The following is a 13,998-nucleotide window of genomic DNA, read 5'->3' on the forward strand; positions in this document are numbered from 1 at the left end:
AAAGCTGATCATTGCGTTTTTTTTATTTAATAAATTATCAAACATTTCTAAAAACATGTTTTTGATTTGTAATTATGGGGTATTGTGTGTAGATTGATGAGGGACAAAAACAATTAAATTAATTTTAGAATAAGGCTGTAACCTAACAAAATAAATTCAATGCAGTATTAGACTTATATTTCGCTAATCAATGATGGGTTATGCATAATAAGCTTCTAATGTGTAGCCAATCTGTCTTGCGCAATGCGCGCGCACCTGTGCTCCGCTGGCCTTTCCTTCTAAAAATAACGCTCCTTAACTCTTGGGAGTCCCATGCAGGAAACGCTAGACTAGAATAGCTTGATTGACATGTTTTTTATTTTTTTTATTTAGCATTTCTTATGCCAATAGACTTCAAAAGAGAATGCAAGCTTTTGTTTTCTGAATGTTAAATACAGCAGCCAATAGATCGGGTCGTTTGAAAGAAGAGCGAACGCACGATGGCAGTAGGCTAAAGCAGTTATTTATTCGGACCCATAACCATTCAAAGTTCCTCAAGAGAAGTGAAAGTCTTCATTGAATTCTAGTCCTATCTTATTCAAGAATGTCATTAGAATGATGAAGGGTTGGTAAACAAAATGTATTTAATTTAACTGTTGAAAGCAAGGACGGAATGAAGCAACAACAAATATAAATAGGAGGTAGGCTAATTACATTAGGGGAAATATTATGAAAGGTATAAATGCGTCAGCCTACTAATTCTAAAAGAGGCCCTATTATATTTCAAAATGAAAATCTAATTTTCTAGCATATACTTGTAACTTTGTAGGCTGCATGTGCTGCACCAGAATCGCATGTTCTCTCCCAGTTTAATCATGGTTTGAACGATGTGCGTAATTCCAGTCCATGTAATAATAAAGTACAGTAATACAGTTCACACTCAAAAAGATTAGCCTACTGGAGCTAGTTTCATTTATTTACCCAAGAGAGTATATAGCTAGCTACATCTTTGGGCTTTTATGTTTATCTGTTGTGCGTAATGTGCAGTAGCCAGTATCATATATGTATTGGATAACGGCACAATCATTTGGTATTTTTTGGGATTGGGCTTATTAAATGTCGTTAATGTAGGGCTCATAAAATGTATTTAATGTATGACTCATCAGGCTCAGGTAGCATCAGGCTCGAATTTTCGATCAAAGCTCTAATCAAATCCAGACATAAGCCTATATATATACTTTATAATGTTTTTGAATGACACCTCCGGTTTTGGTGAGAAATTCCGGGTTACCTGGAGAAAAGTGATTTATTCTCTGGGTGGAACATTGGTAAAATACTCAACCCTAGTCAGGTCGCTCCCATCTCGTAATCTCCATCGTAGGCAGGCCAGGGTCATTAGGCCAGTGTCTGTCTGTCTGTCTGCTGAGAGTGTGTGCGTTTACAGTTGCGGCTGTGAGTCTATGATTGCTAGAGAGTCATGAGAGTCAAGCCTGAAATTAAGGAAGGGGACTGATGGTTGTGGGTGGTGGTATGTGTGGGTAGGGGGCTGGTTTTTAGGCAGGCAGCAGGTGCATGCTTTACAATCTTCCCTAAATAGATACAGTATGTAAACACTACAGTAATAGCCCTGACTACCAGTAGGTGTTCCAGATATGTGAAGAGGAAAACTGAACACATGCCATTGAGGGCTATTACTTAAACAACCAACACAAGTGCAATTGACATAACCAGTAATTAGCATTTATGTACAGTGCCTTTGGAAAGTATTCAGACCCCTTGACTTCATCCATATTTTGTTAAGTTACAGCCTTATTCTAAAATGGATTAAATAAAAAAAATCTACAGCAATCTACACAAATACCCTATAATAACACAGCGAAAACAGTTTTTTAAATGTTTAAACATTTATTAAAAATAAAAACAGAAATAACTTATTTACATAAGTATTCAGACCTTTTGCGATGAGACTCGATATTGAGCTCAGGTGCATCCTGTTTCTATTGAGCATCCTTGAGATGTTTCTACACCTTGATTGGAGTCCACCTGTGGTAAATTAAATTGATTGGACATGTTTTGGAAAGGCACACACCTGTCTATATTTGGTCCCACAGTTGACAGTGCATGTCAGAGCAAAAACCAAGCCATGAGGTCAAAGGAATTGTCCGTAGAGCTCCAAAACAGGATTGTGGCGAGGCACAGATCTCGGGAAGGCTACCAAAAAATGTCTGCAGCATGGAAGGTCCCAAGAACATAGTGGCCTTCATAATTATTAAATGGATGAAGTGTGGAACCACTAAGACTCTTCCTAGAGCTGGCCGGTTGGCCAAACTGAGCAATCAGGGGAGAAGGGCCTTGGTCAGGGAGGTGACCAAGAACCCGATGGTCACTCTGACAGAGCTCTATAGGTCCTCTGTGGAGATGGGAGAACCTTCCAGAAGGACTACCATCTCCACAGCACTCCACCAATCAGGCCTTTATGGTAGAGTGGCCAGACGGAAGCCACTCCTCAGTAAAAGGCACATGACAGCCTGCTTAGAGTTTGCCAAAAGGCACCTAAAGACTCTCAGACCATGAGAAACAAGATTCTCTGATCTGATGAAACCAAGATTGAACTCTTTGGCCTAAATGCCAAGTGTCACTACTGGAGGAAACCTGGCACCATCCCTACGGTGAAGCATGGTGGTGGCAGCATCATGCCGTGGGGGTGTTTTTCAGCGGCAGAGACTAGGAGACTAGTCAGGATCGAGGCAAAGATGAACGGATCAAAGTACAGAGAGATCCTTGATGAAAACCTGCTCCAGAGCGCTCAGGACCTCAGAAGGTGAACCTTCGCCCCAGTCTAACTGGACCACGGCCCTAAGCACATAGCCAAGACAATGCAGGAGTGGCTTCGGGACAAGTCTCTGAATGTCCTTCCGTGGCCCAGCCAGAGCCCGGACTTGAACCCTATTGAACATCCCAGGAGAGACCTGAAAATAGCTGTGCAGCACGCTCCCCATCCAACCTGACATAGATTGAGAGGATCTGCAGAGAGGAATGGGAGAAACTCCCCAAATACAGGTGTGCCATGCTTGTCACACCCAAGAAGACTCGAGGCTGTAATTGCTGCCAAAGGTGCTTAAACAAAGTACTGAGTAAAGGGTCTGAATACTTATGTTATATTTCTGGATTTTTTTCTTCAGTTTTTGCCTTGTCAATATGGGGTATTGTGTGTAGATTGATGAGGGAGTTTTTTTGGGGGGTGGATAAAGGCTGTAATCTAACAAAATACGGAACAAATCAAGCGGTCTGAATACTTCCCAAAGGCACTGTATGTATTTGAGCAGAACTGAAAACCAGTCAAACAGAAAGCAGGATTCAATACTGGGGACTGAGTCACTAGACATTTTGACAACAGTCAATGTCTTTCACATTGTGTTGATAATCCATCATAAAATAATTCATATTTTTGGGGGAGGGAAGTAGACACCCAAGAGATGGAAGAATACATCAGAAAACATCATTAGTCACCATAGCAGATGTTCAAGACATCACGTGGACATTAGAGATGTTGCTGGTGAGAACTACAGTAACTACAGCGCAGGCTAGAATGTATAATGACACTGTGCTAAATTTCTCATGAACTATTTCAAAAACAAGTACTCAATATTGTGTTACTGCTCTATAGCACTAGGCAGCTACAAGAAAACGAAATAAATCAATTCAGGGCTATTGGGATGCTCCACGAGGGGGTGACTGATACTTTACATAACAATGACAACCTTGCCACTCTTTACTAGAACACACACGCACACACAAACACAGCGCGCCTGCTAATGTGTTTGTACCAAGGGTAATGGGGGATCCAGATGGCTTCATAGGAGTTGACCTGGGATCATCTTAATACTGAAGGTCACTGCTTTCTGACGGCTGCAGTGTCAGAAGAGCCTTGAAGAATCTCTGCTCCTCTCAAGGGGTCAACCACTTCTTACCCTGACTTCTAAGAGACAATATTTGACTGAGTTTGGCACGATAAAGGAAAAGCAAAAAAACAAGCAACTGTGTGAAGGGATATATTTTGAGCATTAGAAAATAACGTATTGCAAATGAATGAGAGTAACAAAGACATACAGTGCCTTCAGAAAGTATTTCAGACCCCTTGACGTTTTCCACATTTTGTTACATTACAGCCTCATTCTAAAATTGATTAAATAGTTGTTTTTCCTCATCAATCTACACACAATACCCCATAATGACAAAGCAAAAACTGTTTTTAAAAAAACTGATCACATAAGTATTCAGACCCTTCAGACCCTCAGTACTTTGTTTAAAAGCACCTTTGGCAGCAATTACAGCCTTGAGTCTTCTTGGGTGTGACACTACAAGCTTGAGACACCTGCATTTGGGGAGTTTCTCCCATTCTTCTCTGCAGATCTTCTCAAGCTCTGTCAGGTTGGATGGGGAGCGTTGCTGCACAGTTATTTTCAGGCCTCTCCAGGGATGTTCAATAGGGCTCAAGTCCGGGCTCTGGCTGGGCCACTGAAGGACATTGAGAGACTTGTCCCGAAGCCACTCCTGCATTGTCTTGACTATATGCTTAGGGTCGTTGTCCTGTTGGAAGGTGAACCTTCGCTCCAGTCTGAGGTTCTGAGCGCTCTGGAGCAGGTTTTCATCAAGGATCTCTCTGTACTATGCTCCATTCATCTTTACCTCAATCCTGCCTAGTCTCCCAGTCCCTGACTCTGAAAAACACCCCCACAGCATGATGCTGCCACCACCATGCTTCATGGTGCCAGGTTTCCTCCAGACGTGACACTTAGCATTCAGGCCAAAGAGTTCAATCTTGGTTTCATCAGACCAGAGAATCTTGTTTCTTATTGTCTGAGAGTCTTTAGGTGACTTTTGGCAAACTCCAAGCGGGCTGTCATGTGCCTTTTACTGAGGAGTGGCTTCTGTCTGGCCACTCTACCACCAAGGCCTGATTGGTGGAGTGCTGCAGAAATGGTTGTCCTTCTGTAAGGTACTTCCATCTCCACAGAGGAACTCCAGAGCTCTGTCAGAGTGACCATCGGGTTCTTGGTCATCTCCCTGACCAAGGCCCTTCTCCCCTGATTGCTCAGTTTGGCTGGGCGGCCAGCTCTAGGAAGATTCTTGGTGGTTCCAAACTTCTTCCATTTAAGAATGATGGAGTTCCCCAGATCTGTTCTTTGACACAATCCTGTCTCGGAGCTCTACGGACATATCCTTCGACCTCATGGCTTGCTTTTTGACATTTTTAGAGTAGAAAAATCTCATGGATGATCAATGGAAACAGGATGCACCTGAGCTCAATTTCTAGTCTCATAGCAAAGGGTCTGAATACTTATGTAAATGCTGTAACGTAACAAAATGTAGAAAAAGTCAAGGGGTCTGAACACATTCGGAAGGCACTGTATATTTTGATGACAAAGCAGTTTTTGGCATCCCTACTCACCAGTCATGTAACAATTCCTGTCCTATTATGCATAGTCACTTTTCCCAGTCTAAAGAATATCATTTGGCAAGACACACACACACACACACACACACACACACACACACACACACACACACACACACACACACACACACACACACACACACACACACACACACACACACACACACACACACACACACACACACACATCTTGCCTCTCTATCAAAAACCTAATCTTGTGATAAAATGGACCCTCCTCCTATAGCACCATCGGTAATAGACACCATCTCTCCTCCAGGCTCTCTCTTGATAACTATTTCAGCTCAGCTGGAGAAACTTGTTACCAGCAAAGGACTTTTTGTAATACGTAATGTAGGATTCTAGCAATCTCTCTCAAACTCAACCCCCCCCCCCCCTCCCTCCCTCCCTCTCTCTCTCTCTAGGTGCAAAGTTGATGGTTGCTCCAAGGTGGCCAATTCCAAAGGTACGATTATTGGATCAGATCAGATCACTGTTAGCTCAGTTCACTCAAAATAATGTAATGGCACCATCTTGTGGATTCTTGAGAAACAAGCACTATATCCATCTTCTGTAAAGTTGAGATTCTGTTAACAATTGTGCTCCTGTGTGCCACAGGAGCAGTCCTTTGACAGTGCAGTCGTTATAGGCATCAACCTGGGTGGAGGTTTCCATGGAGCACCAGGGGTAGAGATGTCCTCTTACCCCAGCCTCCCTACTCCTAGCCCCAGACAACCTCCAGCCTTCCAGTGGCTGCCCCACCCAGCCACCCCAACCTCTGGGGACCAGCAGGCCGAGAGCACCAGGCAACCCCTCACCAAACGCCACAGGAAGCTGCTGTTAAAGAGCGGGTCTGTAACCCCTAGTGGTGCCCGCTCTGGTGAAGAGGACAGTCGGCTACAGGGCCTGGCGCAAACCCAGGCGTCCCGCCGCCGCCTGCTCAGGGAGGTCTGCTCCAAATACCAGCCGGGCGTCACCGAGCACCCCGTGTCCCGCCGGCAGGTGTCCCGTGTCTACGTGGAGGACAGGTGTTGTAACTTTAGTAGTTCATTTCATTGAGAATTATCTACAGATATTATTTACAGTACATAACTTATATGTATAATTGTATTTCATTGCAATTCATGTTCCCGGCTGATCTTGAGGTCCCCCCGTCCATATAATTTAATTCATTGTGATCTAAAAAGGCAGAACTGATCCGAAATCAGGATTCCTAGATACATACAGGATACAGCCCCAGATAACTATGAATATATTTTTGTTGTACTGTTTAATTAATAATAGGTCAGGTCTGCTGTACTGTGAGGTGCCCAAAGCTGGCTGCTCCAACTGGAAGCGGGTGCTGATGGTCCTGGGCGGCAGCGCCACTTCCACGCACATCATCGCACACGACGACGCCCACTACGCCAACCAGCTCCGCCGACTGGACGCCTTCGACCAGGCGGGCGTGGCCAAGCACCTCCGCTCCTACACCAAGGTCCTCTTCGTACGGGAGCCCTTCGAGAGGCTTGTGTCGGCCTTCCGTGACAAGTTTGAGAGCCCCAACTCGTACTACCACCCGGTGTTCGGCCGGCCCATCATCTCCCGGTACCGGGCCAACGCCTCACGCTCCGCCCTGAGGACCGGCGCCGGGGTCACCTTCAGAGAGTTTGTCCAGTACCTGTTGGATGTGAGGCGGCCCGTGGGCATGGACATCCACTGGGAGCCGGTCAGCCAGCTTTGCAGCCCCTGCCTGCTGCGCTACGACTTCATCGGGAAGTTCGAGAACCTGAAGGAGGAGGCCAACTTCCTGCTACGGAGCATCGGGGCACCTAGAAACCTAACTTTCCCTGACTTTAAAGACAGGAACCCAAAGGCAGAAAGGACTTCCTCCTCCATCACCCAGAGATACTTTGAACAATTGAACTCCACAGAAAGACAGAGGGCCTATGACTTTTATTACATGGATTATCTGATGTTTAACTACCCCAAGCCCTTTAAAGACCTGTACTGAGGTACTGGCTGGATTGCCAGGTTGAGGTTATTAATATGAACACTACGGAAGAGATTATTATCCTGTGGGACTTGAATAAGCACTACAGGCACAATCATGTAAAATATTATTTTTTACAGGTCTTATTTACAAATGGCTAAAATAATGATTTAATGTAATTACTTTGGACATAGGTTGTAGGCCTACAGCTTTTTGTCATAAAGCTTTGTATAGTGTTTCAAATGCATTTGCATTGATTGGCAGATCAGTGACTTCTATGAAGTGACCTGTACTTTGGGTAAAGAATTAGTGATCTGTTATTGTCACATTTTTTCAGCCTTGTTATGTGAAGGTATACTTTTTGGTCCTCTTCAATAATGTGTATTCTTATTCTGCAGGCTAAGTTTATGAAAAGAAGGGAAAGAGAGAGGCTAGATATACTCTCCCAAAGCAAAGACTAGTGTTTGCAGATACTGTAACGGATTTCATAGCTACTGCTTACTGATGAGAAATAGACCATTTGAATATAATTCAGTTTGATTTCAAAACCACACTAGCTCTTTTATTTAACCTTTATTTAACTAGGCAAGTCAGTTAAGAACAAATTCTTATTTACAATGACGGCCTACCCCCCCGCGTCCAAACCCTCCCCTAACCCGGACGATGCTGGGCCAATTGTGCACTGCCCTATGGGACTCCCTATCACGGCCTGTTGTGACACAGCCTGGGAGCAAACCAGGGTCTGTAGTGACTCCTCTAGCACTGCAATGCAGTGCCTTAGACCGCTGCGCCACTCGGGAGGTCTTGGGGTATTTGTTTTGTATTTTACATACAGTACATGAAATAGACTTGTTACAGTATATTACTCAAATACAGAAACACATGAAATAAGGGACAGGAAAAATATATCAATGCAAGTTTCTTAAACTATGGATCGGGACCCAAGGTGGGCCTTGGGCATGTCAGATATGGGTCGCGAGTTGAGAGAATACAACTATAAATCACACACTATTTCTTCTTAATTTGGGTCACGGGAGGACAGTCAATTTATAATTTGGGTCTCGAGCTGAGAAAGTTTAAGAATCCGTGAATAGAGGAGGAAATAGTGGCATTACTATATAGTATGTTGGTTCATTGCATATATCCTTCCAGATGTATCTGAGGGTAAATTATCTTTCAATCTGTTGGTAATTTATATTGAAACATATGATTTCGTTTTTGGGTAATTACAGTACAAGTCAAAAGTTTGGACACACCTACTCATTGAAATATATTTTAGATTCCTCATTTCCTGTGGCGGTCCTCATGAGAGCCAGTTTCATCATAGCGCTTGATGGTTTTTGAGACTGAACTTGAAGAAACTTTCAAAGTTCTTGAAATTGTCCGGATTGACTGACCTTAAAGTAATGATGGACTGTCGTTTCTCTTTGCTTATTTGAGCTGTTCTTGCCATAATATGGACTTGGTCTTTTACCAAATAGGGCTATCTTCTGTATACCACCCCTACCTTGTCACAACACAACTGAATGGCTCAAATGCATTAAGAACGAAAGAAATTCCACAAATTAACTTTTAACAAGGCACACCTGTTAATTGAAATGCATTCCAGGTGACTACCTCATGAAGCTGGTTGAGAGAATGCCAAGCACGTGCATAGCTGTCATCAAGGCAAAGGGTGGCTACTTTGAAGAATTTCTAATATAAAATATATTTTGATTTGCTTAACACTCTTTTGGTTACTACATGATTCCATGTGTGTTATTTCATTGTTTTGATGTCTTCACTATTATTCTACAATGTAGAAAATAGTTTTAAAAAAAAAAGAAAAACCCTTGAATGAGTAGGTGTCCAAACTTTTGACTGGTACTGTATATGGGCCTAATGTTACAATACAAATGATTACACTGTAAAAGTGAATGTACAATTGTTCTACATGTCTGTGTAGTGTTCCATCTACAAACGTGATTTCAATCCCCTAGCCTTAACACTGCCAATTTTCATTTGTTTGGGTTTTCAAGCGCCGTTACTATGAATAAATGTTAAGTAATTAAACAAAAACATGTATCTATTGTTTTTCCACATCTGGTTTTAGGAAAAGTGACAAATGTTAAAGTTTCGCCCACTTCAAATGACAAATTGGACACTTTATTTATCTAATCTGAGTTAAAGTGTCATGTCTCATTCCCCTGGCCTGTGGGCCACTCTTACCCCCCCCCCATCTTTATTTGTCTCTCATCTGGTCGGGGCCCCCAGGCGCAGGGTCAGGAAATACATGGTGCTCAGAGGACTCATCAGAACCATAGATGGACACAGTTTGGCCAATTGAGACAAACATTACGACATAGGCACATGGATTCAAATTCATTGGTTTCACTCTTCAGAACAGTAATAGATCTACAGTATGTACCATATTGAAGGTTTTTCAATATTCCTTGTCTTTGTCAGTGTAAGATTATCAACAAAGTTAAGGTCCAGGGTTATAATTTAACTTAATTATCACTAAAACTGTTGGTAGTATGTTGCGAATCTGCTTTAGGTCGAAGCATAGGAAATTAGATTAGATATTTATACTGAACAAAAATATGAATGCAACAAGCAATAATTTCAAAGATTGTGCTGAGTTACAGTTCATATAAAAGGAAATAAATGAATTGAAATAAATGAATTAGGCCCTAATAATCTATGGATTTCACATGACTCTCTTGACACATTGATGAAAATAGTCTTGGCCTCTAAACCGTTGAGCTGAATACTGGACCCTATTCCAACTAAACTACTGAAAGAACTGCTTCCTGTGCTTGGCCCTCCTATGTTGATGATAATAAATGGCTCCCTATCCACCGGATGTGTACCAAACTCACTAAAAGTGGCAGTAATAAAGCCTCTCTTGAAAAAGCCAAACGTTGACCAAGAAAATAAAAAAAAACTATCGGCCTATATCGAATCTTCCATTCCTCTCAAAATGTTTTGAAAAAGCTGTTGCGCAGCAACTCACTGCCTTCCTGAAGACAAACAATGGATACAAAATGCTTCAGTCTGGTTTTAGACCCCATCATAGCACTGAGACTGCACTTGTGAAGGTGGTAAATTACCTTTTAATGGCGTCAGACCCGAGGCTCTGCATCTGTCCTCATGCTCCTAGACCTTAGTGCTGCTTTTGATACCATCGATCACCAAATTCTTTTGGAGAGATTGGAAACCCAAATTGGTCTAAACGGACAAATTCTGGCCTGGTTTAGATTTTATCTGTTGGAAAGATATCAGTTTGTCTCTGTGGATGGATTTGTCCTCTGACAAATCAACTGTCAATTTCGGTGTTCCTCAAGGCTCCGTTTTAGGACCACTATTGTTTTCACTATATATTTTACCTCTTGGTGATGTCATTCGGAAACATAATGTTAACTTTCACTGCTATGTGGAAGACACAACTGTACATTTCGATGAAACATGGTGAAGCCCCAAAATGGCCCTCCCTGGAGGCCTGTGTTTCAGACATAAGGAAGTGGATGGCGGCAAATGTTCTACTTTTAAACTCGGACAAAACAGAGATGCTTGTTCTAGGTCCCAAGAAAAAAAGAGATCTTCTGTTGAATCTGACAATTAATCTGGATGGTTGTACAGTCGTCTTAAATAAAACTGTGAAGGACCTCGAAGTTACTCTGGACCCTGATCTCTCTTTTGACGAACATATCAAGACTGTTTCAAGGACAGCTTTTTTCTATCTACGTAACATTGCAAAAATCTGAAACTTTCTGTCCAAAAATGATGCAGAAAAATTAATCCATGCTTTTGTCACTTCTAGGTTAGACTACTGCAATGCTCTACTTTCCGGCTACCCGGATAAAGCACTAAATACATTTCAGTTAGTTCTAAACACAGCTGCTAGAATCTTGACTAGAACCAAAAGATTTGATCATATTACTCCAGTGCTAGCCTCTCTACACTGGCTTCCTGTTAAGGCAAGGGCTGATTTCAAGGTTTTACTGCTAACCTACAAAGCATTACATTGGCTTGCTCCTACCTATCTTTCCGATTTGGTCCTGCCATACATACCTACACGTACGCTACGGTCACAAGACGAAGGCCTCCTTACTGTCCCTAGAATTTCTAAGCAAACAGCTGAAGGCAAGGCTTTCTCCTATAGAGCTCAGTTTTTATGGAGCTATTTATCCATGTGAGAGACGCAGACTCGGTCTCGACCTTTAAGTCTTTATTGATGACTCATCCCTTATTGAGTGTAGTCTGGCCCAGGGATGTGAAGGTGAACGGAAAGGCACTGGAGCGACGAACTGCCCTTGCTGTCTCTGCCTGGTCGGTTCCCCTCTCTCCACTGGGATTCTCTGCCTCTAACCCTATTATGGGGGTTGAGTCACTGGCTTACTGGTGCTCTTCCATGCCGTCCCTAGGAGGGGTGCGTCACTTGAGTGGATTGAGTCACTGACGTGATCTTCCTGTCCGGGTTAGCGCCCCACTCGGGTTTGTGCCGGGGGGGGGGGGACTATACTCGGCCTTGTCTCAGGGAAGTAGGTTGGTGGTTGAAGATTTCCCTCTAGTGGTGTGGGGGCTGTGCTTTGGCAAAGTGGGTTGGGTTATATCCTGCCTGTTTGGCCCTGTCCGGGGGCCACAGTGTCTCCCGACCCCTCCTGTCTCAGCCTCCAGTATTTATGCTGCAATAGTTTGTGTCGGGGGGCTAGGGTAAGTCTGTTATATCTGGAGTATTTCTCATGTCTTATCTGGTGTCCTGTGTGAATATAAGTATTCTCCCTCTAATTCTCTCTCTCTCTTTTTCTCTCTCTCTCTCTTTCTCTCTCTCTTCTCTTGAAGGACCTGAGCCCTAGGACAATGCCTCAGGACTACCTGGCCTGATGACTCCTTGCTGTCTCCAGTCCACCTGGTCATGCTGCTGCTCCAGTTTCAACTGTTCTGCCTGCGGCTAGTGAACCCTAACCTGTTCACTGGACATGCTACCTTGTCCAGGACCTGCTGTTTTGGACTCTCTCTCTCTACCGCACCTGCTGTTTCTAACTCTGAATGATCGGCTATGAAAAGCCAACTGACATTTACTCCTGAGGTGCTGACCTGTTGCACCCTCTACAACCATTGTGATTATTATTATCTGACCCTGCTGGTCATCTATGAACGTTTGAACATCTTGGCCATGTTCTGTTATAATCTCCACCCGGCACAGCCAGAAGAGGACTGGCCACCCCTCATAGCCTGGTTCCTCTCTAGGTTTCTTCCTAGGTTCTGGCCTTGCTAGGGAGTTTTTCCTAGCCACCGTGCTTCTACATCTGCATTGCTTGCTGTTTGTGGTTTTAGGCTGGGTTTCTGTACAGCACTTTGTGACATCAGCTGATGTAAAAAGGGCTTTATAAATAAATTTGATTGATTGGTTTATGGGTGGTCCTGGGAGTGCATAGGACCGCCCACTTGAAAGCCATGCCTACCCACTGTGGAGCCAGGCCCAGCCAATCAGAATGAGTTTTTCCCTACAAAAGGGCTTTATTACAGACATAAATACCCCCCCCCTTCTGACAATCCCGCAGGTGAAGGAGCCGGCTGTGTACATCCTGGGCTGCAGTTGTGAGGTTGGCTGGACGTACTGCCAAATTCTCTAAAGCGACGTTGGAGGTGGCTTATGGTAGAGAAAGTAACATTCAATTCTCTGCCAACAGCTCTGGTAGACATTTCTGCCATCAGCATGCCAATTGCATGCTCCCTCACAACTTGAGACAGCTATGGCATTGTGTTGTGTGCCAAAACTGTACATTTTATAGTGGCCATTTATTGTTCCAAGCACAAGGTGCACTTGTGTAATGACCATGCTGTTTAATCATCTTATTGATATGCCACACCTGTCAGGTGTATGGAACAGGGATGTAAACAAATTCGTGCCATAATATTGAGAGAAATAAGCTTTTTGTGCCAATGGAACATTTCTGGGATCTTTTATTTCAGCTCATGAAAGATGGGACCATCACTTTACATGTTACGTTTATGACTTCAAAAATGAGACGGTTAATTTTCTTTATTTGAAGATAAGCTCTTTGGACATAAAGACAACTGAGATGCTTCTTCTCTTTCCACATCAGACACTCAGCATAACATTCATAAATTAAGAAAATGAACTGCCAGTGCCTGAGGTGACTTTGCCAGCTATTTAAATCTACAAATTCACAACATCTTCCCCATACTTAATCTAATTGAACTAACTGCAGGGTTGCTTTAATTAGAAAAAAATAGAGTAATTTGTCCCAAATGGCACCCTATTCCTATAGTGCACCACTTTTGCCTACAACCCTATAGGCACTGGTCAAAAGTAGTCCACTATCTAGGGAATAGGGTGCCATTTGGAACAGAGGCAGAATCAAGTCCTTGTGTTGGTTTTCACTACAGCAGAGGAAACCACATGCACAGCATCACCCTGGGGCAAAAACAAATGGAAGAGGAGGATTTAACACTGGAGTCTTAGTGTCAAACAGACATTGTGTGTATTGCTCTACAACTGATGAAGAGAATGACTTTCATGTAAACATGAACAAGGAAATTATCAAAGCAATGTCTTTTATGTCCATCCCATCCTCCTCACCCA

The 13,998-nt window shown here is 43.2% G+C and overlaps 1 protein-coding gene across 1 annotated transcript in view; it reads left to right on the top strand.

Moving 5' to 3' along the window:
- The window catches only part of LOC106573264 (carbohydrate sulfotransferase 8), a 60,381-nt gene extending 51,683 nt beyond the window's left edge, over window positions 1-8,698 (top strand). The window contains exons 2-4 of the mRNA XM_014148175.2: window positions 5,860-5,900; window positions 6,053-6,462; window positions 6,719-8,698. Of these exons, the coding sequence (XP_014003650.1) occupies window positions 5,860-5,900; window positions 6,053-6,462; window positions 6,719-7,427 (1,160 nt within the window). The 3' untranslated portion in view covers window positions 7,428-8,698. The remainder of the gene's footprint in view (window positions 1-5,859; window positions 5,901-6,052; window positions 6,463-6,718) is intronic.
- The last annotated feature ends 5,300 nt before the right edge of the window (window positions 8,699-13,998 follow it).

The sequence above is a fragment of the Salmo salar genome, chromosome ssa16, assembly GCF_905237065.1.
Source record: "Salmo salar chromosome ssa16, Ssal_v3.1, whole genome shotgun sequence".
In the NCBI taxonomy this organism is placed as follows: Eukaryota; Metazoa; Chordata; class Actinopteri; order Salmoniformes; family Salmonidae; genus Salmo; species Salmo salar.